Source organism: Leptonychotes weddellii, chromosome 1 (assembly GCF_054177405.1).
Source record: "Leptonychotes weddellii isolate Sample4059 chromosome 1, ASM5417740v2, whole genome shotgun sequence".
Taxonomy (NCBI): Eukaryota; Metazoa; Chordata; class Mammalia; order Carnivora; family Phocidae; genus Leptonychotes; species Leptonychotes weddellii.
In genome coordinates, this window is record NC_138369.1 from 83,249,927 (window position 1) to 83,267,186 (window position 17,260).

Below are 17,260 nucleotides of genomic sequence, written 5' to 3' on the forward strand. Positions count from 1 at the left end.
CAAGCCCCACATCGGGCTCCTTGCTCAGCGGGAAGCCTACTTCTCCCTCTCCCTCTGCCTGCTACTTTCCCTGCTTATGTGCTCGCTCACTCACTCTCTCTCTCAAATAAATAAATAAAATCTTAATAAATTCTCTATGACTATTCTTTGCCATTTTATTATTATGTGTCTTGGTGTGGACCTCCTTGGGTTTTGTTGGGGTCCCTCTGTGCTTCCTGGATCTGGATTTGTTTCCTTCCCCAGATATAGGGAATTTTCAGTTGTAATTTCTTCAAGTAAATTTTCTGCCCCCTTTTTCTCCACTTTCTGGCTCTCTATAATGCAAATGTTATTATGTTTGATGGTGACACTGAGTTCCTTAAGTCTCTGTTTTTTTTTTCTTCCCCTCTGTTCAGGTTGATTGCTTTCCATTACTCTGCCCTCCAGGTCGCTGATCTGCTTCCTCTAGTCCACGTATTCCCTCTAGTGTATTTTTAATTTCATTTATTGAGTTCTTTATTTCTAATTGGTTGGTTTTTTGTCTGTTGAAGGTCTCACTGAGGTCCTCCACTCTTTTCACCAGTCCATGGAGTATCTTTATGACCATTATTTTAAATTCTTTATCAGGGATATTATTCTTCATTTTTGTTTAGGTCTCTTGCTGTGATTTTGTTCTGTTCTTTCATTTGGGACATATTCCTCTCCCCTCATTTTGTCTAACCCTCTGTGTGTTTCTGTGTGTTGGGAAAGTCAGCAAGGTCTCTTGCTCTTGAAAGTAGTGGCCTAATGAAGATGTCCTGTAGTGCCCTGCAGTGTCCCCATTCACCAGGATCAGTACTTCAGGAGTATCTCCCATGTGTGTGTTTTTTATGACCTACTGCTGTGGATGAGCTGCTTTTGCCTTCAGTCCAGTGGCCTGCAATGGCTTTCTTGGCCTATTGTGAGCAGGATTTGGTCTCTGTGGTGGTAGCCAGTCTGGGCCTGCCTTGAGCTTGAGCTGAGTCAGATCAGGCATTTGCCAGAAATGCAGTTAACATCGAACTGCAGGGTACTTTCCCTGTGTTGTTCCTTAAGATTTTATTGGTGGGTGGGACCTGTAGTCAGACCAGATGTCTGCCCCCAGCTTACTGCTGGGGCCAGTTTGGTATGCATGGTTCTCTTCCCCTCTCCCCAGGGCAGGAATCACTTTGGATTGGTGCTGGTCCCTTTCAGGGCAGCTTGCACAGTGCCAGGTTTGTGGCACCACTTTGGCTGGGCTCTGGCCAAGGTCATTGGAGGGGGCTGATCAGCAGGAGAACCTGGTGCAGGGCACTTGGTTTTAGGAAGGTGTGGGCAGGTGTGCTATAGGAGGGAACACGGAGTGCAGGCCGGGCTGGAGGGGGCATGTCTGCAGGGGAACCTGGGGATCATTTCACTGTTAGCAAGTTAGATAGCACATGTTGGCACTGCTGGTTCCCTCGGGTGTCTAGGTGTCTCAGCTGAGGAGCAGGGGAGGGAAATGGTGCCACATGCCCCTTTGTTCCTGGAACTTTCAGCACATGCTCGCCCATATACCCCAGGCATTTTTCAAACTGCTGCTTCTATGTTGTATCTCCACAGGCTGTTTGTTGTGCTGTCTATAAGGGCAAGGACTGAGTTTCCTCTCACCTCCTGCCTCTCCCAGAGCCAAGCCCACGGATTTTTAATGTTCCAGGTGTTAAGCACTTCTGCTTGTAACAAATCATTAAATTATGCCCAGCTGGTTTTCAAAGCCAAATATTATAGGTATTCGTCTTCCCTGTGCCTGGGGTGTTTGGTCGCCTGTGTGTTTCCCCTTTCTATGTCTGTGGCATTCCTCCTTCCTGCAGACCCATTTAGCTCCGGACTATGTCTCTGCCCTTCCTACCCTCTTTCATGTGGCCTCTTCCCTACATTTAGTTGTGGAGTTGGTTCTGCCAGTCTTCAGGTTGTTTTCCGATTTACACCGATGTGGTATTATCTAGGTATATCAGTGGGATAAGGTAAACTAGGGTCCTCCTACTCTGCCATCTTCCCCAGAAGTCCCAATACTTTTAAGTTAGGACTGCCAACGTGTCCAGCATTCGAATACTCAGACGTCCCTCTGGAAAATTTGGGGTCACAAAATCAGGCCAGGATTGCTAGGCTGACCAAAAGATTGCCAACTAACCAGTTTACTTAATCATTTTATTATATTATTATGCTCCATAATTGTTTATAATAATTATAAATATAATAATATGCTCCATATGAGCCCCTGGGTTAGACACTGAGGAGTTGGTCATAATAAAAAAAAAAACACAGTGTTACTGCCCTGGAAAAACTCAGGGTCTGCCGGGGTGACAGATATACACACCATGATCACATGGGGAAAACTAGGACAGCATGGTAGAAGGGCACTTACATCTGGCCCCAAATGAGAACTATCGCTTATTGAGCACCTACTAGGTGCCAGACACTGTCTTCATTCCTCTCAAGACCGTCGCCCTCTTTACAGATGAGGAAATTGAGAGGTAGATAGTTCTCTACACTGTAAGTGTCTTAGTAGCTGGTATTCAAATTCACATCTTTTGACTATTCATGCTCTTCACACAAATCCATGCCACCCAACCTCAGGGCATGCCTGGGCATTCGTCTGAGCCATGGAGGTGGTGGTTGGGATGGCACAGCCTCTTCTCCTGACCCAGCCTGACCCTGGCATGCAGTCACAGAGGAGGAAGAAGACATGCAAACCTGCTGGGTTGTCCTCATGCCTGTGTTTTCCATGTCTGTCTTCCCTCAGCCCCCAAATCAGCAGTCTTAGAAGAAATGCTTCACAACTTAGATTTCTGTGACATTTTGGTGATTGGAGGGGACCTGGACCCAAGACAGGAATGCTTGGAGCTCAACCACAGCGAGCTCCATCAGCGACACCTGGATGCCACCAATTCCACAGCAGGCTACTCTATCTATGGTAAGACCACACTCAGCCCCTTAACCGTGCTCTCATCACTCTCAGGCTGGAGTCATGAGTGTGATGGTGCTCTGTCACCTGTGGAGTCAGGTAGGGACCTTTGACCTCAGAGCATGGACTTCTAGCCCCTCTGTCAGTGAGCTACTTCAGCATCTTGAGGACCTCTTCTGCAGAAAGTAGGTGGATGCTTTCTTATAATATTTGACCTCAGCAAATACAGCATTTGACAGGCTGAGGCCATTCTGTTCAGAGTCCAATGTATCTGGAAATCCTTTGGGTCAGTTCAATTGGCTCCTTAGAATTCCTGTATCCATGCATTGTCTTCCCCTAAACATCTCAAGCTCTTACCCTGGACAAATTCAGGAGAACCACAAGTCCCAGAAGCCACATCCTGTATCCCCCATCTTCTACCTTCTTGTGCCAGGTGTGGGCTCCATGAGTCGCTATGAGCAGGTGCTGCATCACATCCGCTACCGCAACTGGCATCCAGGTTCCCTCGAGACCCGGCGGTTCAGAATCAAGTGCTCAGAACTCAATGGACGTTATAGCAGCAATGAGTTCAACCTGGAGGTGAGTGGGTCCTTCCATCATTACGGAATTTCAGAGTTACCCACTCGTTCCTCATTCATTTGGGTCCACCTGCCACCCTGGTCAGCAGCACCTCTCCCTGCTCTTCCTAGGTCAGCGTCCTCCATGAGGCCAGAGTCTCAGACAAGGAGCATGTCAACCACCTTATTGTGCAGCCTCCCTTCCTGCAGTCTGTCCACCACCCTGAGTCCCAGGGTAGCATCCAGCGCAGTTCAGGTAGGTGGCCTGGGAGGAAGGACCTTAGGCTATCAGGCGGTCACTGTGATTCAAGACCATCCACTAACAGGTATGGTACGGCAGCCACAGGTGCCCAGAACTGGAGGAGGGACCCAGGAATGGGAAAGCTGTGGGCCCCACCTCTGAGGTACTCGCAGCCTCAGTCAGGGGCTAGGTAGGGAAAGAAGTTACAATATAACAGAGGTTAGTACAGAGTGCTAGGGTAACATCTTCCAAGTCCTTTGAGGCCTAACTCAGAGCCACATCCTGTGCGAAGCTTTCGCTGAGCCCCTTCAAATGTGCCCTCCTGCTCTCACACATGCACACGTGCACACCATATTGCAGTCTCCCACCCTTACTTCAATTCTAGTCTTGCCATTTGTATTACTGTCTGGTGGATGCCGTGTCTGTCCCTATGAAATTCTCGTGCCTGGCTCTCAGTGGAAGCTGCCCCAGAATTAGAGGGGAAAGCAAAAGATAGAAGAGAACATCCATTCACATTTTGATTTATTCCTAACAAGTACCCATTATAGAGATGAAGAAAATGAAGCCCAGACAGGGTGAGGTGCTGGCCCAGAGTTCTACAGCTGAGAAGTGGTAGGGCAGATTGTAACCTACACATGGATGTTTCATTCACACTCCATCCCAAGACTGAGCTAGTCCTTCTGTTCGCCACGTCATGTAGATTCCTTCCTTGTTCCAGTGGTCCCAAGCATCGCCACAGTGGTCATCATCATCTCCGTGTGCATGCTGGTATTTGTCGTGGCCATGGGCATGTACCGGATCCGGATAGCCCACCAGCACTTCACCCAGGAGACAGAGGCTGCCAAGGAGGCTGAGATGGATTGGGACGACTCTGCGCTCACTATCACAGTCAACCCCATGGAGGTGATCCTCATGCAGGAGCTGGGATCTTGGGGCAGTATGCTTCCCCTCCCCTAGCTCCATCTTCCCTGTGCTGGAAGCCCAGCCCCACTGACCCTTGCCTTCTCTGAGCACCTTCAGCCCCCTCAACCTGCATGGACCATACTTTCCCACCAGCTGCATTCACTGATTAAAAATGTGAATTGCTCTCACCCTACAAACAGAACCAGACATTTCTTAAGGCAAGCAGCCATGTGGTGTCTATCCCTTGCCTCCCCCATAGTATTTAATGCAGAGCTAACAAAGATTAAGTGAGCTCGGCTTTGCTCCATGCTGCCTGCAATCTAATTTACACCGTTAAAGGCTCAGAACAGGTTAAAACAAAAGCACAACAGCAATACCTGCCATTCACTGAGCCCCCATCATGTCAGACACTGCACAGGGTGCTCTTTGTACACCACCCCATTTAATCTTCCCAACCCCCTGTGAAATAGAGGTTCTCATCCTTACTTCTCAAGGTGGGAACCAACTCCGAGAAGAAAGTCAAAGTGCTCAAACTTCTCCAATATTCAAGTCAAGGTTGCTGGATCCTAAAGTCATCTCATTTCAGTTAGCCAGCAACCTCCAGCATCCACCCATGAGAGTCTAAGGCCCCAGCTCTAGACAGACGAATATCAAAGTTCTACAAGTGCCCTTTGGGCTGCCCATGGTTTCCTTGGTGGTGGTAGAGGCAGGAGTAGAAAAGCAGAGGAAAATCAGGAGTCACTGAGGAATGAAGATTCTCCCAGCATGGTCCCCCTGATATCCTAGCCAGCGTGCCAAGGTAGCTCAGCTTCTCCTAGCATAGGGTGTAGGTATGGTGCTAAGCGCTCCACTGTGGGGACACCAGCATTTCCACCCTCAGAGAGCTGAGCCTCGGCTGTGGGAAACAAGCCCCCATGCCCGGAGCAGTCTGAGTACTGGGCACAAGTGTTCTTACCGAGGGCTAACGTGCTGATGCCAATGGTCAGTGAAGCAGGAGTAGGGAGAGCCATCGAGGCCGGAGTGTTCAAGAATGATTTCCTAGAGGAGGTTAGCCTAAGGGAGGCCTTGAAGAATGGGTTAGGATGGAAGGGAGGGGTGGCAGGCAAGATAGAAAAGAAGCCGCTCCAGGGAGGGGATGCAACCATGCAAGGGCATACATCTTTTATGGCTGTTTCATCAACTCAAGACATAAATCCAGAACTAAGATTTTGCTAGAATCACCAAAAAGCTGGCAGGGGATGGGGCAGGAATGGAACTGGAAAAGAGTGGGGTTGAGTTTGAAGACACAAGCCTCAGCCAGTGAGGGGAGGCATAGAAAATGAGGACCATGAACTTTCCTTCCCGAAGGAATATTTCTGAGAAGCAGCACACCTGAGTCTTGGCTTAGAAGACCTTCTGCTCCCAGAGACTATGATGTCACCTGGGACCGGGCTGTATGCTTCTCAGTGAGAGAATAGCATTCGAGCTAACACTGAAGACGTGGAAAGCTCCATACAGACAGGCTCCAGAAATGCCAGAAAGTAAACCCTGGCCTGAAAGGTTTCCAAAGAAGAAAGGGACTGGCTCCGATGTCTTAGGTTTAAAACCCACAATGTACCTTGAGTCCAGGTCTGGAAATTCACTATTTCTTCTTGGTCCTTAGCCCTCGGATTTGCCTTTCACCAGAGGACCTCCTGTCCAGGAGGCCTGTCCCCAGGGCCATGGGTTTAGCGGGAAGGGAAAGGCGTTCAAGGGGCCCAAAATGTTCCCTTAGTGGAGGAAGAAACATGTAAGTTCCAGAGTGGTTTTTGCTCAGCCCCTGATGAGCATGTCCCTTCTCTCCCCGACATCCAGAAACATGAAGAACCAGGGCGTGGAGAAGAGGAAACTGAGGAGGAGGAAGAAGTAGAGGAAGACGTGAGCTCCAGCAGCAGTGAGTCAGAGGACAGCGAAGAGGAAGAGGAGGAGGAAGGGATGGGCAAGGGCAGACACGGGCAGAGCGGAGCCAGGCACACCCAGCTGGAGTGGGACGACTCGGCCCTGCCCTACTAGCAGCCCGCTGCCTGCGCTCACTCACGTGTCCCTTTTGTAAGCCCCACCCGATGTACACCCAAGTCTATCACATGTCGCCTCTGATTCCTATGACAGGTCTGGGCAGGCCTCCTCCAGCCTCCTGGAAGCCACCCTTTATGCCTTGGGCACTCCCTGTGTCCCAGCCCTGGGGAGGGTCCAAGACTCCCAGGGTCGTCATTAGTGGGGACTTCCAGGGGGACTTTGTCCTATAGCCCCCCACGTCTGCCTTGGGCTCACCCAGCATCCTGTCAGCCAGTCTGCAGAGTTCTGCCTGTGCAGGGGAGAAAGTCAGCCTTTATGTCACTCACCTTCCCCGGACTCCCTGTGCCCAGGGCCCTTGGGTTCCAGCTCACTGTGCGGGCACCTGCCCCCGTCTCCTCTTCCACACAGACCAGCAGGTTCTCCTTCCCTGACTCTTCAGGTGGCTTCACATGGGCAAGGTGGTCAGACTTCACACACAAGAGATCTCCATTCTTAAAGGAAAGTCCTTGTTGAGGCAGAATTAATGTATAGGGAAAGGTTCACACACACGCATGCACATGCACTCATACACTCTCCCCAGTTTGGAGAGCCTTTCCCTTTGTCCTTTCTGACGCCACACAAGCTTAGATGAAAAGTCCAAAACCAAGAGGTCCTTGGCCACAGCAGAGTCTGGTCCCCAGCCAAAGCTGTCAGCCTGCCTTGGCTGCCACCACACAGCACAGGAACCAGGAAGCACTCCACAGAGGCACCGCCCCAGGCAACAGCGTGACAAGCCTGCAGCCAGGGACCAGAAGGAAGGGAGGATAGGATGAGCAGCTGGGCATCATGGCGGGCACAGATCTGGGGGATGGGGGTGGTGGGGTCTCCCCAGCCAGAGGTTGACAAGGCTTTCAGCATCTAGTCTTAGGGTCCCTCATCACCAGTTTCACACTGTTTTACCTCTTGAGAAAATGCATCCCTCTCAGATGTGTTAGGACTATCATGAACTGTGCCGAATCTAAAATGAAAGTTTGAAGATTCGAATGCTAGGAATGAGGAGCATATCTGTGATAGGAACAGCTGCTGCTTTATTCTCATAAAAGGAGCAACGCTTTGGGTGGAGGGCAAATATATCTGAAAACCTAATTTCTTCTTGTTTTAATAAGAAAATCTTTTCCAACTCCATCCTAACATGCACACCTCGTGAGAACTGTTGCTATGGTAACTTGTCTGTGCTCTTTTGTGACCAAGAGAATAGCAGGCAAAAACAGGGCCATTCTAGGACTTCCACAAGGCTCTGAGACCATCTTTGTTTTGAATGTCTCTGGCTTTGTCCTCTGTCTGTACAATCTGTCCCTGTCCTCCCGCCCTCCCCCAGCCCGTACTGGCAGAGGCACAGAGCTGGCCCCTAGTCACAGTGGCATTCAGGTTCAAAAGAAAGTTGAGAATCTATTCATTCTACTCACCATGTCACCAAAACAGAGCTTAAGGGGGTCCACCATCAATGTCCTCTAGTTTGACCTCCATCCATGAGCAGCCCCTGCAACCTTCTGATTCAAGCAAACTACCTGATGCAGCTTTTCCCACCACTGATAGTGGTTTTTGCATATCTGTTTCCCTCCTTTGAGCCTCACCATAATTCGGTCAGGGAGTTGGGACATCTACTGTCCCAGGCATATTTTGAGTAAACTGAGGTTCGGAGCTTCAGCACCTTGCTCAGAGTCATTTAGAGCTAGAGACAAGACCAGACTCCCCACCTTCTACTCTTGGTCCAGTGCCCACCCACCCCACTTCTACTTATATTCATATTTATACAGCTCACGGGCATTTCTGAGGACCTACTATGTGCTAAGCACTTAACCAGCAGCCCTACAAAATGCTAAAGCTGAGGAAGAGGAGCGCTTCCCCTCCGAGGATATAATCGTTGCAGAGGGGGACCCAACAGGCATAGAAATTCTATGAAACAGACCCAGAGCTGGGAGAGAAGTCACAGGAGGAAGAGGCACACAATCAAACTGAATCAGTGCCCTAATTTTTCCCTTAGGGAAAAATGCAGGCATAAGTTCGGGATTTTATATTCATTGAATGGAAACAGTCACTTCTGTGAATTCTCCCAACCAAAATGCCCTTTTTCTATCAGGCTGTGTCTGCACATCTACAAGGAGAAAATCTCTAACACTGCTTAGTCCCACCACTCCCTTCGTTAAATAAAAAAAGATTCTCCAGTTGGGCACTTAGGAGCTAACAATTCTCCCAAAATTATGGCAGTAAAACCAAATTTATGGTTCAAAACCCATTTTTTTTGTTATTTGTAAGAAATTTATTTTTTAATGTTTCAAGTTTTTAAATTCTAGTAAATTAACATATAGTGTAATATTAGTTTCAGGAGAATTCAGTGATTCATCACTTACATACAACACCCAGTGCTCATCACAACCAGTTCTTTTTCAACTGAATTTCCATTTAAAATTATAGGTCTGGTTTTCATGAGAGCACCTTGCAAGAGTCCTTTTGGTTTGGTTGGGGTGGGAAGGGGTTCCTCATGCCCTCTGGCTATCTCCAATGGCTGCATCACTTACTCATGGTTGAGTGGCCTATTTGGAGCATAATTTGGGGAGGGTATTGGGGGATCAGATAAAAGTGGCACTTGGCTAAGGACACAGGGTTGAATCATTTGTGACTAGATTGATGTACAGAAATAATGGAAACAAGTCAGGACCCTCTCCATCAACTCCTGTTGTGCGAAGTCAGACTGCATGTCAGCTCCAAAAACGAAGCATAATAATATTGCTGGGTCAATGGGCATTTATCATGTCCCCAACACCCTACTCAACAAGAAGGAGTGGTTATATAAAAGTAGAAGCTTCAGGGACTATTCAGGTGAGTGGCGAGTAATGTAAGTTGCCCTCCACCAGATATTCTAATGATGAGTGAAAAAGGTCATTAATCAGCCCAGCATTTTCCAGGTTCCATATGCTGGTATCTGGGAACCAGAACTCCCAGATGGCCCAGACACCGTGTGGCCTCTCATCCAGACATCAGAAGCAGCAGATGCAGGCTCATACCCCAGAGGAACAGCTGACCAGGTTGGCCAAAGGCCAGACCATTGCTTATCTTGCCAAGAAGATGACCAGATTCTGCTCTCTGGAGCTGGAAAAGAGATAGGCTGAAACCTCTCAAGTGATTCGGGTGACAGGGAGGAAGAGGAAGACAAGGTTGAAATGGAAAAGGCCAGTATAGAATGAGCTGCCCAATGGAGTAAAGCAATCAACTAGTTGGTCACCTGTCTTAAAGAATACCAAAAGTATATTCTAGTAAGTTAATCAAATGCTTTAAATCTGACCAAGGCCCAAACTTATGTAGATAACAAAAATGTAATTTGAGCGGGATCTTATTTCATTACCACTTTCTTGAATGTTCTCAATCATCCTATCAAGCAGGGTTTAGACCACACATCTCTGCAGGTAGCAAGAGCTGTACCTTGTGGACGCAGACCCTCTAGGGAGAGGGCTCCTGGTGGGAAGCAATGTCCTCCAGGCCTGTACATACAGCAGATGTCAGCAAACTTTATCTATAAAGAGCCAGACAGTAAATATTTGGGGCTTTGCAGGCCATATGGTCTCTACTGCAAGTATTCAAATCTGCCACTGTAGCATGAAACAAACCACAGACAACACATAAATGAATGGATACGGCTATGTTCCAAAAAAAATTATTTATGAATACTAAAAAAGCAAATTGAATTCGTGTATTTTCATATGTCATGAAATTTTATTACTTTTTGATTTTTACTTTTTGACCGTTTAAAAAATTAAAAAACTCTTCTGAGCCCATGGGCCATACAAAATCCAGCAGCCTGCCAGATTTGGCCTGTAGGTCATAGTATAAACACCTCTACCATACGTTCAAGGAAAGCAGCCTTCCCATTTACCAAGGGAAAGTAGATTGCTATCTTAGACCCTTCCTTCAACTACCCAGGGGTCTTTGCCTCCAAAGTGAACAACAACTCCATAGTCCTTAGTTAGGCTCTTTTAAATGTCCATGTCCCAGCAAGAAAATGACAACAAAAAACACCTGGTTCTGGTCAAATTGACTTGAACACAGGCAAGCAGTCATGCAGAATGCCAAGCCCTGGCTATAGGAACTGTGACCACTGAGCGCCAACCGGCTTGAGCTCAGGGGCAACTCCCAGACCCAGAGCCTTCCCAGCACAACTCAGCCCATAATGATTTCTAAGCGGGGGTGTTCATTATCTGACTGATTTCCATTTCAGCCCCGTTCATGCCATTGCTCTAAAAATGATCCTGAAGACTTCTGACTGTTTGAATCAATAGCAACATAATCAGTAGAAAGCCCTACCCAGCACATTTCAAAATTAGCAGTCTTTATGGCTCTATGATTCAATATTAGCAAGAGGAAAAGAGGACTTCTTCTTAACCATCCTCTCATTGAAATTAACCAAATCAGTTTTACAAAAAAAGTGAGGGAGTGAGTTTAATTCTTTGAAAGAATTTACAAGTGAAAAGTAGATGATTTTCAGGTAAGATCATTCTCAGGCCTTTGGGGGATCCTCCAAGCCCCTGCAAAATACTCTGGAGGGCTACGGATGGTACAGGATCCTCTATCTGCATCAGACTTTTATCAAGGCTAACAAGCCAAAGCCCTTGGCACAATTTTTATGTAATCACTTTCCGCTGCCCAGCTGTAGGCAAAGGAAATGAACACTGAAAGTCTTGAAGTCTACTCCAGTACCTTCATTTCCCTGCCTTTATTTTATTTTATATATTTATTCTGTACCTACTTTATAGATCTTGTTCGAGTTTTCTTTATGATGCCAACTACAAAGGAGAGTTGGCTTTACAAGGGCTATAGATTAGAAGTCAAACTTGACTCTACCCCAAGACAACACAAAGAGACACAAGAAGTACCTCCACCAGCACCCCAGAAAGCAATCAAACATTCCCTGGATGCCATTAGTGAACAGATGGGATTCTGTGTTTGTAGCTACGTTCAATGTAATTCAGCAAATCCTTGCTGAGTGCCCATGGTGTGCCAGGCCCTGTGCCAGAAACAGGGGAAAGGTGGATGACTGAGGTGTGGCCCTGCCCAGGCGGGTCTCCCGGGCTCATGAGCTGTTGGCATGCTTCCTTTACGGTGTTGGAGGCTGTCTGAGAGCAGTTGGGACAGGTGCAGGCAGGAGTTTAGAGTTGAGGGAGGTGGGTAACTTGCTTTGGCAATTCTCCACCCTAAGTCAGATGGCAGGTGTGATTCTGGGAGCCCTCGAACACATTGCCAAGGTCAAAAGAGGAGAGCCCTGGGGAAGCAGGCAATGCTTCCCTAGATGTTTCTAATTCTGCCCCAGCCCGACCCAGGTCACTTATGGATGAAAGCCAGTCACCCTGCCTACAAGGTGAGTATCACATGGCTGAAGGCTAAGATTCAGTGAAACTAGGCCAAAGGAAGTTCTTCAGTATGAAGAGCAGGCAGGCAGACCTGGAAAGTAAGCCAGGTACAGGGGCCTCCATGTGCCAAGTTCCGAAGACATGAAAAGCCTGATGTGAGGGTGCACCCCTGAGGCCTAAAGTCAGAGCTGAGGAGAGAAGAAGGGCTCTGACTTTGTAGGACCTGCTAAGGGGCCACAGGACACTAGAGAGCAGAGGTTCTTAAGGTGCATCCCTGGGCCAGAGCATCACCTGGGGATGAGTGAGAAATGCAAATTCTTGGGATCCACCCAAGAGCTACTGCATCAGAAACCAGGGTGGGGCCCAGCAGTGTATGTTTTAAGGCTCTCTAATCCTGATGCACTCTAAGGTTTGGAAACCACTGATGTAGAGAATGAGAGTGACTTTCACTGGCCCTGGGAGGAGAGGATTAATAGGATAAGAAAGTCCATTACTAGTGTAGAAGAGAGGGGGTCAAAGCAGAGCTCCCCATGAACCGTCCAGGGCCCTCCAGACTCTCTCTAGTCCATACTCCCTGAAGCAGTGATTTCAAGGAACTTTGGGCCTAGTCCCAACTTCATTCCTCCCCTGGGGCAGGAGCCACCTCCTGCTGGTCTGGCCCCTTTCATCCTAGAGACAGACACAGTCCAGGGAAGGCTGTAGTGAGGCTACCCATCCCTAGGGAGGCTGCCTTCCAGATTCCCATTGATGAGCAGCCTCCTGAAGGGCCATATTTTAGGGGAAATGATTAAACTGTAGCAGTGTCCCTACATCAGCAGGAGAACTGGTCCCCACACAGCACGTATGCTGTGGAGCCATCAGGGCCTACAGACAGTGGAGTGGGGCCATCTAAGGGCTGGAAGGGAACACAGATACATGGCCTTGGAGAGCTCATGCCTGCTGTTCAGTTCCTAAGAATCCAGTTCCCTCTTGATTAGAGGCACATTCCTGGTCCTATCTGCCCCGGCCTTGCTTAGTTCTCCCCCAAATGTCCTAAAGGATACCTCCATTTCTCCAGCCCAGTTTATGAAAAGGTCTTCTGATTAAATGCCCAACCAATCCCCTGAGAACACAGTGACTATATCAAGAATCACCATCTCCAACACATTAGATTATGCTAAGAAGAACCAACAGAGTTTACCAGTTGTTTGTGAGAAGCATGGGAGAGAGCAGACCCAAGAGGGGGAAGGAAAGTTTCTTCATGTTCGTGTCACTTCAGTCCAGAACAACTTTCTTTATAGCCTGGCCTCTCTTTGTGAATTCTCTGATGTGACATCTCTTTCCCAAGACCTTAAGACAATTTTGTTTCCCTGAAGTTAAGTCACTTATTACAAAGCCCCCCATGGGACAAAAGGACAAGGAATGGCATGATAGGACATAGGTGGAGAGCCTCAGACAGTCCTGGGAGCAGGATGGGCTCTGTTCCCATTGGCAAGCTTAGATCTGTGTCCAGTCAGAAGTCTCGGCAGCTCCAATATAGCCAGGACACGAGGCAGAGAGAGGGAGTAGGAGGGGCATTTACTGGGAAGACTGGGCACAGAGGAGACACCCAAGGTGTGTCACTATGCAGGCCACACCAGCCATTCACATTTGTCAGAAACAGGAGAACTGTGTCCCAACATCAGCTAGTCCCTCCCATTCTGAGCAGTGGAGAGGAGCTGCTACCTCTGGACCATGGAGGTGATACATCTCCAGAGTCCGGGACCCATTCCATGAGAACTGGCCATTGAATGAAATGGAACCACAGTGCTCAAGCACCCACTGGGGACCCTGACCAGGCCCCAGAAAACATGGCTGTGTGAGGCTGATGGCCCCTCAGCTCCTGCTGCCTCTGCTGTCACAGGCTCCTTCGTCAAGGCAAGAGTCACTCACCTACCCCAGCGCCGTGGGTGACTAGTACAGCACCTGGCCCACAGCACGGGCTTGGTAAGTGGTGAATTAAACAGAATACCAGAGATCACCTGACCTCAGCAAATGGACAGGATGCGAAAAATTAAGATGCTTCAAAAAAAAAAAAAAAGACTCCACCATCATTTCTCTTAATATATAGGTCGGGATCCTTCATAAAATCAGAGCGAGGAGGAGTAGAAGTACATAGAGGGGCAGAAGAACAGGAATGGGGTTGTTGGATAGCGGCCCCTTCCTATCTATAACAGTAAAAGGTGCCCCTAAGCACGGAGCAGTTGGAGGGGCCTTGATAAGCCCACCTGCTCCATCCTCTAGGTCCTGGGCAACGTCCTGAGAGGGGGTCCTAGTTAATGCCCCAGTCCTGTGATGCTCTGCAGCCCCTTTTACCAGATTCGCTGCAGAGGTCTGTCACGGTGAAGCTCAACCCCCAACAGACATAAGAAAAGAGGACAACAGACGTGAGAAGAGCCAAAACGCAGACGGTGTATATTAATCCCAGGTGAAAGAAATGTGCTGGCTTTAACATTTGTTTGCTTTTATCTTGAAATGAAAATGCATCTCTGCTGCCCAGACCCTTTTCTGAGCATTTCAGAACAGAAATGGGACACACACACTCACTCATGGTAAGGGTTCTTTCCCCAGCAGAAAGAGCTATCGGAGAAAGGAGCCCACAGGTTGTGTCTATGTGCAGGAGCAGATAACCAACCACAGGTCCCAGCTAGAGTCCAGCCCTGTGAAAAAGGGAAGGGAAAGGCCAGGAAACAGCTGTCCTTAGGAAGGGTTCGTTAGGGCCTCTGTGACAAAGGGCTCCACTTGGGCCTGTGGGTCACAGAGAGGAATATGATGTGCACACCCCTGCAGACAAAAGTCCGTCCATCCTGGGCAATGTGGAACACAACCCCAGCTCCTCCCTCCGCTGCAAAGGAGCCGCCAATGTGTAGGATTCAGAAGAGGCCACGTACATCTTCACTTGTACACTTCAAATGGTGGAAATAAGGCAAATGCTTTTCGGAGATTAGGAAGTTAGACTTGATACCCAGGGCTGATCACTCAAAAGGCAAAGAGAGAGAGATTGAGGGGAAAGCAGACTCCGAGTTAGAGAGGGAACAGGCAAGGCTGGGGAAGAGTGACAGAACACGAACGCGCTCACCCAGGAAGCCAGAGCATTGCTCTCAACTGAAAGCTCTATCCAAGTTTCAGCAAACTATGGGGAAGCCTGGCCCTGTGACCCAGGGGCAGTCAAATCCATGCCTCCAAACTCAGCCCTGTTTGAAGGTGATTTCATTCTTAACTGAACTAGTCATGATGGATCAATCCACCTGATTGCTTCCAGCCTGACCTTGGTGGCTTCCAAAAAAGTTGTTGGTGCCCTGAGCTGGACAGCTTGGAAGGAAATTGGTGAATAAGAAAAGAAACTGCATGTAGAAGTCGGTTGTTTTCAAAGATATCTGTAGGTATTAAGAGTCAGGTGTGTTACATTATTGGCATGGGCATTATAAATGTCAAGGAGGTAAGATTCAGAATGACTTGGTGGGGCACTCGTTTGGAAAATTAGTTTATGTGTTAAAGATAAGTTATGAGGAACAAATAGGCTAAGGACAGTGATTTATGTGTGTCATATACATCTATATAGACGTCTATATATATATAGACGTCTATATATATATATAGACATAAAATACAGAAATGAGTCAGATATAAAAATGTCAATGATCCCAACACATTTTCAATTCCTTAGAAGTGCAGGTTTGGATGTTACACTTTTTCTTATTGTCCTCACTTACTTTTAGCTCTCAAAGCACTGGGAACAGTGCCTGGCACACAGTAGGAGTTTGGTAAGCACTGGGAAATGGAAGGTCCAGCTTGTCACTACATGGTAAACACTCAGTACTCGCTATACATCAAATTAAATGAGCCATAGGGAAGCAGGTCAGCCACATCCCCCTCCTAGATCATCACAACCCAGCTAAGGAGAGGCCTTCCTGAACTGACAGATTCAGAGTAATGTCCAGCCAGCTGCAGGCACTGGGCCTGGCTCTTGCCAGGATGCTGTACATAGTGGGTATCACTTAGGATGCTACACATAGTGGGTTTGTATCACTTAGACAGGATTCTCTGCACATAGTGGGTCTGTATCACTTAGACCTTATCTGCATAACACCTAACAAGCTATTTCTACAGGGAATAGGGCTGGGGGCTCTCCTCCTATTGCATCTGACATTTCCTAAACACTTGGTGCAATGCTGTGGAGTTCTGCCAACTTCGGGCACAATTTGAGAACTAAATGTAACGATTCTGGGCTCAGCCAGTCTAAGAGGTTTAGTGATTTCTTCTCTCAGCCCTTCCCATTGTCCATATCTAGAGATGCCACCTCAAGAGGGGTAGGCCAGTGTGTGCCTGACGCATGTCAGACTTCTGAGTTCTTCCAGCTGCCTCAAACAAATAAATCCTTTTAGTCTAGAAAATGTGTTTATTTGCTAGATATACTATTGTGTATGATGTGAAACAATGCAAACTTTGGATTATCTTGTTAGGAGGACTGTATGCATTTATATAATTTAATTTCAGGAGAGCATGTTGTCATCTTGCTCAATGAATGAGGTTGCGCAATCAAAGATGATCAGAGAAAATGCCCCCTCCCCTCCCCACACCTCTCAGCCCCACCCCTCATGGAGCCCCTGCCTATTTGAGCTGTCCTGTCCACTCCAGGCTGATGCAGAGTGAAGGGCGCTGAGAATCTCCATGTATATAAAGCTATAGGAAGAAAATAAGAACCACCACAGGAATCTGTTGGGCTTCTTCCCGTAACTGTGATTTTACCCATGTTTGAGTCACACTTTAAATTTCTAACAATTAAGATTCTTGCAGTTTCCAAGTAATTTGTTAAATGCCTATTCGACACAGACAGATATTTATTTTCAGCCTTGACTTGTAAATGCCTACAAACTGATTCATGCTGGTGGTCGTTACGACACTTCCTGTGAATTGGTGAATAAATATGATTTTAGAATTTCACAGTAAAGATGACCTCTGAGAGTTTTTATCCTTCAGACTATTTGATGAGGTGAGGCGCTGAGAACTGCTTAGCTGGGTCAACATTCTCTGGAGTTCCGTCCTAAATCCTTGTGTGTGGAAGACAAGGGTGTGGGACCCGAGAAATGGTGACATGGCGAGCTGGGCCCCCATGAGGCCTTCATCGGGGCACCCTGTTATATACCCAGAACACAACTCGGCAGCCTTGTTACTGGAGACCAGTACTAAGACAAGTCTCATGTAC

At 47.8% G+C, this 17,260-nt stretch overlaps 1 protein-coding gene across 1 annotated transcript in view; it reads left to right on the plus strand.

Moving 5' to 3' along the window:
* The window catches only part of CLSTN2 (calsyntenin 2), a 528,546-nt gene extending 511,541 nt beyond the window's left edge, over positions 1-17,005 (plus strand). The window contains exons 12-16 of the mRNA XM_081804133.1: positions 2,759-2,929; positions 3,354-3,499; positions 3,610-3,733; positions 4,437-4,621; positions 6,455-17,005. Of these exons, the coding sequence (XP_081660259.1) occupies positions 2,759-2,929; positions 3,354-3,499; positions 3,610-3,733; positions 4,437-4,621; positions 6,455-6,652 (824 nt within the window). The 3' untranslated portion in view covers positions 6,653-17,005. The remainder of the gene's footprint in view (positions 1-2,758; positions 2,930-3,353; positions 3,500-3,609; positions 3,734-4,436; positions 4,622-6,454) is intronic.
* Positions 17,006-17,260: the final 255 nt, after the last annotated feature.